Below are 10,203 nucleotides of genomic sequence, written 5' to 3'. Positions count from 1 at the left end.
CCCCCCAGCCATGAGCAGGTTGCTGTGCTCTTAACACCACACACTGCACCCCCTGAGGCAGGGTGGGGATTCAGGCACACAGAATGTGGGGACTTGATGCTATCAAACTGGCTGGTCAGAGGCTTGGAGCCTCTGGAATAAATGCCCCTTTTTCCCCCTGAGAGGCAAGAACCTTCACATGCATGGAATCTGTCCCCTCACACAGCTGAGACACAACTGGGTCAGTAATACTGTGGAGCTCAGATGAAACTGAAGCACTGCAGAAGGTGCTCGAGAGAATGAAATACTGCAGTGAAGGGGGATAAAGAGGTAGGAAAAGGTGCCTGAGTAACAGTTAAGCCTTAACTCCACTTACCAACAGATGCCTCTGAAGAACTGAAGGTGCAAGAGGGAAACAAGTTATGCTTAAAATGTTGTCACGGGGTCCCTTCCCTGATGTGGTGGCAGCTGGTGTTTCCTCCTCAGCACTGGGGTTCTTTCTCTGCAGCAGAGATGGATGTTGTGAGGTGCCTGACATCCGTGGCTAAGCCACAAAGTCCACATCCTTCCTGAAATGGTGAAAAAAAACCCAAAGCACATAAACCTTCAACCTGTACAGCTCTCTAGTTAGTCCCACAAAGTGTATTTACTCCTCAACTCTTCCTCAACTTCCCCTCTCTTCAGCAGATGGAGGGATCTCTCCCAGGGCCTTGTCTGTGCCCCGCTTACAAACTTCTCCTGGGATTTCCCAGATCTCCATACCTCCTCAGATTAAGAATCCAGGAGATGTCTCTTGTCTCCCAGAAAGGGCTGTGGCTCTCACAGTCACAAGGACAGGACACAAGGGCAGATAAACATGCATGTTTGGAGAAACCCCAAAGAATCAATACATAAACTTTTAGGTATTGATTTAAAAATGACAGCACCTTTCCCAACCTTTCCTTGTGATGGCTGCTCTCTTGATTCCAACATCCAGCTCTGTGCAAACACACAAAGGGGGGGAAGGTTGGAAAAGCTTTTCCTTCCTCCTCCAGCTGTGCCTTGCATCCCAACACACACTGTGCCAAGGGAGACACACTGTGGCTCCCAGCAGTTCCTCCATTCTTGAATGGGGTACAGGAAAGCAGAGCTGTTGGAAGAACAGACACAATAAGTACATCCATTTATATTCATCTTCCCAACATGGAATTTAAAATTAGTCCTTAGATTCACTGGTTATGTCTATCCAATACAGCCATCATAGATAGCACCAAACCCAGACAGTTCCATTTGAAATTTTAAAGTAAATCAGGACCAAAGAGCCACTTCCATCTCTTCTGGCCCTTGTCTGAATGCACACAAGAAGAATAAAGCAGAAGGCTCGATTTAAAAAAGAAAAATTTAAGGGGTTTTTTTTTACAAGATTATGCTGTGGAAGCTCCAAGGAGAAAATTTTAATTAAATATGTTAATACACAAATGGAATGCTGGTATGACCAACAACCATCAGCTGCAGACCGGGCCAGAGTTCAAACATCTTGTCAGGATCCCCAAAAACACGAAAATTGAGATCATACCCACAGGCAGGTCTTGGGGCTCTGTTTTCCAGAGGTAAGGAGCTTCCCAACTGCTGCACCAGCACTTCTCTTCCCAGTTCAGGTGTAAACCTGCCAGGAAAGGTACCCACACCTTAGGGATGGTGGGCTGTCCTCTTTTTGCTGAAGAAACGCTTTGTAGGGTGCAGGACAGCAGTGCTCCTTTACAGCTGTGAGCCAACATCTGAGAAAACTCATCCCTTTGGATTCATCCCGCTCCACGTGCTGCAGATGCACTCTTGATGCTTCTAGCAGGTACCTCTGTATCTGCCTGGAAAAATATCAGAGGAAAACAGATATGGTCCCAGCTATTAAGCTCAAAGAAGATGTAACACTGTGAGTCCCAAAAAAATAAAATCAGTAAAACCTTAGAAAATAAAACCAAACCCCCACCCAAATAAGTAAAACAATAAAACCCACCAGCTGGATTTTATTTCCAAGGAAATAAATTTCCAAGGGAAAAAAAAATCCAAAAAAAGATTTCCAAGGAAACAAGCCTGGCTGTTAACATTCCTAAGACCAAAGCACCAAGCACTGCACAGCACAATGCTGAAACAATAACGGTTTGTGTGGGATGAAAATCTCTCAGATTTGAAGGTTTTCAATTCTTTGGGAAGCAGTTTCTGCCCTGGAGACAAAAAGCCCTCAGTACGAACACCACAGCTTGGGTGCCTGGGATGGGATTGTTCACAGGGCTCCTCAGCTGGACCAGGCACAGAAGATACAAACTGAGGTATCTAAATTCTTCCCACAGTGAAGTTTAAATGCAAGAATTATCCAAAATTCCTTGCTCTTTGTGTAATGCCACTTCATGATTTTAGTTGATATAAGTACCTTTTAGGTTAAAAAAAAAAACAAAAACCAAAAAAGATCAAGTTTTACATTTATAGAACAAAATTAACATGGAAAATTAACATAATAAAACTTTCCTGAACATACCTGGATGACATTCAACAACTTTGTGTTTTCTACATTCATTTGATCTTCTTTTCCCAGAATTTTTGAACTATTTTCTTCTAATCCCTGGCTAAAATTAGTCGTACTGTACGAGAACTTAAGAGCTATCATCACTAATGGCCTCAAGTTGTGCCAGGGAAAGTTTAGGTTGGATATTAGGGAAAATTTCTTCATGGAAAGGGACATCAAGCACTGGAACAGGCTGCCCAGGGCAGTGGTGGAGTCACCATCCATGGCAGGGGTCAGAAAACACGTGGATGTGATGCCTGAGGTTGAGTGGTGAATATGGTGGTGGTGCTGCACTGATGCTTGTACTCAAAAGTTCTTCACCAGCCTAAATTCCACGATTCTATGACCCAGATGGCTCCCAGTTTGTCAGCTTGACTTGTGAAGGTGACACAACACCGACCACCACATCCAGAGCCACCTCACAAAGCTGTCAGCCCACACACATCACCTCTCCAGCCACTTGCTGCTCCACCACACCTTTCTCCCCCAGTTTTCCCAAGAGCAGCTTGATGGCTGAGGAGATAAAAGTGGATGTGTGATGGGAAAGAGTGAAAATACCCACAGGAACTCATCTTTTTTCTGCTCTCATATGGGAGGAAAAAGAAAGCACCATCAAGTCCCCAGGCAGCGTGATTTGTCCAACTGTTTGCTGCCTGACAGAGGCACAAGCAGAGCAATTCCAGCAGGTCCTGGATGCCACAAAACAAGGAAAAATTGTACAACAGGGGACTGACTAAAGCCTGTAGTGGTCTGAACACTGCTCACCTGACAACAGATGAATGAGCCTGGACAGAACCTCATTTAAAGAATGAAAACAGGACACAGGGTAGACACCAATAATCTATTTTTACAGGTAAGCAGTGAAAGATGTAGCAATTTTGGAAAAATCCCATGGAAACAGTCCGTAAGGAAATGCAGTCTCCCACTTCACAAACAAGATGTTGCTTTCCAGACTGAAATTATTCCCTGATGGTGTCAACATCAAATCCCCAAGATGGCTTGTCAGGAATGAAGATCTAAATTATCAAAGCTAATTGATAATTTAATTTCTATCAAAGCCCAATTTTCATTTCAAATGCTAGTTTTAATTTCCATCAATGTCAAACATCTGTAAACTGGGCTCCAGAATTCAACAGAGGAAGACCCAGCAAAACCCACAATAGTCTGTCTTTTAAAATCACACTGAAGTTTTGAGGCAGAGCTAAAAAAAAAAAGGATTTCCACAGAAAAGACATAATTTCCGTACTTGATGACTTTTTAAAACAAAAATATTGTAATATCCTGGTAAGAAAACAAAAATGCAACCTCATTTCTTTAGGGCACTGGAGAAATGTTGCCCACAATTCCAAGAGGGAAGGAAAATCAATTATCTGAAAGTTAATTTATCTACTTTCCAATATATTTGGTATGTTTGAGCCTGCAGCAATTAAAAAAAAAAATCTCAGTCTGATTATTCCTTTCAGAGCTCAGCTTCAAGCCACACCTACAGCTCAGAAGGAAGGAGGAGCCCAGACGCCACCCTACAGCTGGCTCCTCAGATGGGAGCTACATTATCCACCTGCATTTTTCAGTGCCCTAGTCCACAAAATTCCAGCAAGAGACAACAGCAGTGTACTTCCAGAGAGGAATATTTCCAAGAGAACAAAACCCACAACATAAGCAGCACAAAGGAGAACAAATAAACAATTGTAAGAGCATGTTAAAAAAAAAAGCTGAGCAAACTTTTTTAACACAATTCCAGCAATGCGAACAGGAAGAAAACAAGGGCATGCTGTGCACCAGTACAACGCAAACCCAGAGCAAGGGCTTCAACTTCAGCAATTTGTATTCACAGCACCAACTTTTGGGGAAGGGTTGAGATGACAGCTCCCCACATCTGTAAACTGAGGGTCTAGAGAAGCAGTGAGAAAAAGGAGCAGCAAAAATGTAAGGGGCTGTCCCAGCTGCTTCTGACAACCTTCATCCATTCCATCCACACAGAACCTGACACTGCCACAGTCACTTCAGAGTCCAGCACAGGGGTTTAGAGGGATGTTTCATCCAGGTCACAGCCATGGAAATCCTCAGCCTGCTGGCTCTTCATCCATCCTCTCTGCAAACAGACCTTCTCCTTCATTTCCTGCTGAAGGAAACACACCCAGACACGACAGGACTTGTTAGTGCACAGCCAGGACAGGACACTCACTCACCTGAACAAAAGAAGGGGTTTGTGGTTATTCATATGTGCTCTTCTATCTGACAAAATGACGTTCAAACAAGTCAAGCCATTTCCAAAGAAATTACATTCATTCATTCCCAGAATCCTAAATCAGAGCTGACTCAAAGCCAGCCTGCCAAAGCTCAAGAAACAAGAGATGTTTCCCTGAACAGAAATGTTTAATGAAGACTATTCAGCATTTTACTCTGCCAGTTTCATTATAGCTGTGCATTTCCCCACACATTTTCATCTTCTTTTAAATAGTCGAATGTTCTTTGCCAAAAGACACAACTGCCTGGCTGGCTTGCTCAAACAGAAGTGACACACACTTCAGCAGAAAACCAAGGGGAAAAGCCCCTTCTGAGGGACAGTATTCCTGAAACCAAAAGATGCTCACCACTGGCTGTTCCCAGTTCTTAATCCCCATCTTGCCTCACCTGACATTGCAAAGAATCAGAAGGTTCTGGACAGCAGGAAGGGTGGAATTCTCATTCTGTCCTGTCACCAGGTGCCTGTCCAGCACCACATGGACAGCATCTGGGCTGCTGGCTGAACACAGGAGGGAAAACACAGGGATTGCGTCAGAGGACACAAGTTTAGTGCCAGAATCACACCACTGATAAACCCAACATAACACAACACTGAACTATTTTTGGCAGACAGATTTGCTGGGTGCTGATCTATTACCCCAGCAGAGAGGGGCAGTCTCAAGCCCTCATCCTGAAATAATTTCCCTAGGAAATCCTTTTCTGAAAGGACAAGACTGGGTCCTTGATTCAATTCATTTAATTACCGGTGGGTAAAGCACACATATCAGGAGATTTTCATAATAAAAAACTCGAAGCATATATTTGAAAGTTACAATTACCTCACAATACAACATAAACTCTTCTTATGCCAGACATGAGCTGGATCACTATGCTACAAAAATCAGATACTCATTTTCTGGCTATTTACAACACCCCAGCATGCTCAGATCTACCAGCAACTGCTCAGCATCCCAAAGAGAATTTTGAAGTTACCTCATTCCAGACAGACTCCCAGACTGGTTTGGGTTGGAAGGGATCCTAAAGCTCATCCAATCCCATCCCCCTGACACAGGCAGGGACATCCTCCACTATCCCAGGTTGCTCCAAGCCCTGTCCAACCTGGCCTTGCAAATGACCAGTGACATAGAGGCTAATGAGGGAATGGGAATGGCAGAGAGGAAATCCTGCCAGAGCCCTGCCCAGCTGGGCACACAAACACCCATTTCCCAAAGGAGACACCAAGGGCCCATCCCAGACACCAGGCATGACGCACCACTGAAGGTAGCTCCAGAATCCTTCACAAAATCCTCCACAATAATGGACAAACTGGCAAAATTTGGCTGCCTCACCAGCTCGTACACAGAGGGCTGAAAGAGATCAAAAGGAAATTAGTTTGGCTACTTTTCTTTCTACTTTCTTTTTTCACAGAAAAAGCCAAGCAAAACCAACATTTCCAGTATTTCCCTGGAATTTATATTTCTGTTCCCTCTACAATTCTCCCAGCCAAATGACCACAAGCAGCTTTGATGGATTTTGGGTAGGGAACAAACTGGAAACTCTCAAGTGAGTAAAGTAAAGAGGAAAAAACACCACCAAACAATTTTTGCAGATGTGATTAACTCCAGGAAGGCACAGACCTGTCTGTCCATGGCACACAAATATTTAGACACAGATGCTGTGCCACCTGCAGAGTCCAAAAACAGTAATCCATGTTGGGATGAATGTGGGCAACAGCTTACAACTTTCTTTTACAGCAGAAAATTTAGGAGCACTTGGTGTTTTTCTATGCAAAAGGAAGGAATTTAATTTTATAGTTTCAACCACAGCTAGGCCACAACATGATTTAAAATATTTCATCACTGACTATAACAATCCAGATAGAGCCATAAATAATCCTTAACTCTAACAGAAGCACGTGAGAACACTAATAGCTTTTGAAAAGCCGCCAAACAGCAAAAATCAGGTAAAAGCTTGACTTACCCCCGTCAGGCTGTATCCCTGGAAAACCCAGGATTTATCCTCATTGGTGGCACAACACAAAGCTGCCACTCCCTGTCCCACAGCACAGATAGGCTCTAGAAAAGAATTAAAGCATCTTTGTGAGCATCTCCAAATACTTAAAACACAGGTAAGTGTGGTGAGCCTCATGCTGCCCTCCTGCAGTGAAGTTATACTGCACTGATAATGTTCTTTTAGGTTGCAGGGGTTTTCCTGCACACTGCAGTAGCAATTATTGTTGATAATAAGAATTACTACAATTATTTTGTTATTTTTACAATAAGAGGAAGAATAAGAATTGCAGCTTTTAACTCCAAGTCCAGAGACAAATTTTGAGACACAAATGCTCAAATGTGGAGCACACCCCAAGTCTTGATTAACTGCAGCCTTAATGATGACCCTGGGACATTTCACATTTCCAAAAGCCTGGCTCTGAGCCCTGAATGCTGCTGGTTTGGACAGAGTTGTTTCCATACCACGGTAAGGCAGCAAATCCTTCTTCTGAGACAAGCTTTGAAAAGCTATTGGCATTGCTCTTAAAGATACTTTGAGAACTCTTTTTCCTTTTCAAGGCTCCCTTTTTCCTATTTAAGACACATTAGGACACTTTTTTTTTCCTTTTAAGACACTTTACGACTTTTTTTTCTTCTAGGTCTCCCTTTCCTTTTTTAAAGCCCCATTAAGACACTTGTTTCCTCCCTCGAAGACACCTTTTTCCTTCTCAGTTCTGAATGCCCTTTAGCCATGCAAACACTCGCAAGTCTCTGGAAGGCAGCTGTCCTGCAGTGGCAGCACAGGAGCCCTGTTTCATTCACCCAATCCCCCGAGGATGTTCACCTACTGCTCTCAGTGCTGAAGTGCTGCAGGATCTTGGCCAGGTACCCGCTGTTGGCCAGGTCAGTCATGGCCCCGGGGCAGTTTGGGATCAGCAGGGCGTGGTACCGAGCCCCTGGGTGGGAGGAAAGCAGGAACGGATTGTAGGACAGGTAAAAACCTCAAAAAGTCTGACCGTAAATCCACTCCAAGTTTGGGGGGGAAAAAAAAAAAAGGACAAACCTACTTACATCAGTTAAAAATTACCTAAAGAAACTAACAGAGCTACACAGAAGAGAGAAAAAGGTCCTTCTTAGGACAAGGGACACTCATTTTTAACGCGCCCTGATGACCCAGGCAAAACTTACAACTGTTCTGTCTGCTGGCTCTGGGTCAAAAATACTATATTTTTGTATATAGTATAAGCAAAATACTTATTTTAAACAAGTAACAATGTAGTGTGTGCTTATATACAACACAGACAATATAAATATATACTGCATATGTATTAAAAGAGAATGACCACTCCAACACAAATAACGAAACTGCAAAGCAGTTGCCAAGACTTCCCCTTAAATAAAAAGTAAACCAACAACTGCAGCTGCCAGGGTTTTCTCTTGAAACACAACTTTCCTGCTGTTTTCTGTGCTGTTCTTTTCTGAGGAGATGACAGTGGCCCGTGGTGACACCCTTACCATCAATAGACTCCAGCTTGGCAGGGTTGGCATAGGATTTCATGCGGAAGTCCTGGATCCAGCGTGTGTTGCCCTCGTTGACATCCACAAAATCAATGGGCTTCCCCTGGGGATAACATGGTTCACACACCCTGGTCAGGATCACTGCACAAGCATCCATGACACTTCCTGAAGGTGGGATTTTGAGATGCTTTCAGCTCTCAAAATACTCAAGTTTTCCATTTTTCCCACTGAATTAGTGCCAGTAGTTTTCCCTCCACTCTTTGTGGGAACAGATGCTGGACACAGAAGTCCAAATCCATGCTATAGAATGGCTGCGGTCACTTCAGTACTAAAAAAACAGAATTAAACAGGTCCCTTAATTTCTATAGCCAATAAAACACCTCTGAGTATATATATAGTGCAATTATCTCATGACAACTGAGATATCAATTGGTTTCAGGCTGAAATCACAGTATTTGTCCACTTTCACTCACCCCAGGAGTTGCCACTTGCAGGTTAAAGGCAGAGCTGGCCAGAGTAAAGCAGTGAAGGAACGACTGGGCTGAAACACCTGGAAAACAGATTCCAACACCTTAGGGAAACAACAGTGATAGTCTAATGCAGGTCATACTTTATCCAGCAAAGTACACAAGCTTGGGTGTTTGCTCATCTTGAAAGCTCTAGACAACCTCAGAGGATTATTTTGTTATGACTTAATGATTTTAAGATATCACAAATGTGCAGCCTTCATTACAGCTGAACTGTGTACTGAGGAACAGAATCTTGGAATGATTTGTGTTGGGAAGGACCTTAATGCCTCTCGTACCAACCCCTCGCCATGAGCAGAGACACCTTCCACTATCCCAGGCTGCTCCAAGCCCTGTCCAAAATGGCCTTCAACGCTTCCAGAAATGGAGCAGCCACAGCTTCCCTGAGGAGCCTGTGCCAGGGCCTCAGCAGCCTCACAGGAAAAGATTCTTTCCCCTAACATCCAATCTGAGCCGACCCTCCTTCCCCTCAAAGCCACTAAAGCCACAGGCAGAGGAGCCAACCAGCCCAGCTGCACATGCAGGTCACAGCTGCAGTGCGGATGAGCGCGTAGGGAAAACCAGCACAGCTCTGCAGGGAGGGCACACGTGGGGCTGCACAGCCCGGCTGCAGCGTGACCCACACACGGGACGGGCACACTGCAGGGGCTGCGGGGCGGCCACACCGGGACACCCCCGGCGGCACCGCCCCGCCCCGCCCCGCCCGCCGCGGCGCTGGGGCACCAGCAGAGGCCGGAGCGGCGGCTCCCCGCAAACCGGCGGGCCCCCCCCCCACTCCCGAGGAGCTTCTCACCCGCGGTGGCGGCGCTGGCGACGATGAGGCAGGAGGGCTTGGCCAGCCGGTCCGACATGGCGGGGCCGGACCGGGGCCCGCGGGCAGCGGCCGTGCCTCGTGCGGCCGCGCGTGCGCAGTGCTGAGGGGCGGGGGAGAGCGCGCGAGCCGCTGAGGGAGGCGGAAAAGCGCGGGAAGCGCTGAGGGGGCGCTGCCGCCGCCCGGCCCGTTACAGCCCTCGGGTGTCTGAGGATCCCGTAGCGCCGCGTCCCGTCGGCAGCTGTCGTCGTTTCCTTATTTCCCCGCGTTTGTAAACCTCGCTGTTCAATTTCTGGATTTGCATCTGTCATCCCTGTGTGAATTTAATGGGTTTAGCTCTTGCTGGCTGCTAGTGTGTTACAGAAACACGTCATATAAAGAGAGATATAAAATAAAGACAGTACAATTCTGCTGTTGGCTTTATTTGTTTATTTTTAGCCTGGTTTCCTTTTTGTTCTGTCTCTTCAATCGTGTGTCTCTTTTTCTCTCCAGAAGTGCGTTCTGAATCCGCAGGCTGGTTAATCTGGATGTTCCTCACTGCTCCAGATTAGATACCATAAAACGATTTTTTAAAAAAGAAAAAAGCATCTCATTCAGTTTTGCTGTTGTGTG

At 45.4% G+C, this 10,203-nt stretch overlaps 1 protein-coding gene across 3 annotated transcripts; it reads right to left on the bottom strand.

Moving 5' to 3' along the window:
* Nucleotides 1–3,345: 3,345 nt before the first annotated feature.
* Nucleotides 3,346–9,682, bottom strand: GATD1 (glutamine amidotransferase class 1 domain containing 1). 3 transcript variants are annotated; one of them, XM_066187518.1, is made up of 8 exons: nt 9,574–9,682; nt 8,727–8,803; nt 8,251–8,356; nt 7,584–7,691; nt 6,725–6,819; nt 6,018–6,111; nt 5,153–5,264; nt 3,346–4,640 (listed from the first exon to the last, which is right to left on the bottom strand). In XM_066187518.1, exons 1-8 carry the CDS (start codon nt 9,629–9,631, stop codon nt 4,631–4,633), a joined length of 660 nt encoding a protein of 219 aa, XP_066043615.1. In that variant the 5' UTR covers nt 9,632–9,682; the 3' UTR covers nt 3,346–4,630. The 3 variants fall into 3 exon arrangements, with proteins under 3 accessions (XP_066043615.1, XP_066043616.1, XP_066043617.1); XM_066187519.1 differs by having other exon boundaries at nt 3,346–4,637; XM_066187520.1 differs by lacking the exon at nt 9,574–9,682 and having other exon boundaries at nt 8,251–8,581; nt 8,727–8,804.
* Between the last annotated feature and the right edge of the window lie 521 nt (nt 9,683–10,203).

The sequence above is a fragment of the Chamaea fasciata genome, unplaced genomic scaffold (assembly GCF_029207755.1).
Source record: "Chamaea fasciata isolate MVZ Bird 193981 ecotype frontalis unplaced genomic scaffold, bChaFas1.0.hap1 SCAF_7, whole genome shotgun sequence".
Classification (NCBI taxonomy): domain Eukaryota; kingdom Metazoa; phylum Chordata; class Aves; order Passeriformes; family Sylviidae; genus Chamaea; species Chamaea fasciata.
This window is presented reverse-complemented; position numbering and strand designations above follow the sequence as displayed.

What these genes read in the sequence shown, in the direction of transcription:
- GATD1 (XM_066187518.1), bottom strand. Translation starts at nt 9,631, where the DNA reads ATGTCGGACCGGCTGGCCAAGCCCTCCTGCCTCATCGTCGCCAGCGCC. An exon ending in CGCCAGCGCCGCCACCGCGG is followed by an intron (nt 8,804 to 9,573) that starts GTGAGAAGCTCC and finishes TCTGTTTTCCAG; the next exon opens with GTGTTTCAGCCCAGTCGTTC. An exon ending in TTCTGGAGCTACCTTCAGTG is followed by an intron (nt 5,265 to 6,017) that starts GTGCGTCATGCC and finishes TCCTGTGTTCAG; the next exon opens with CCAGCAGCCCAGATGCTGTC.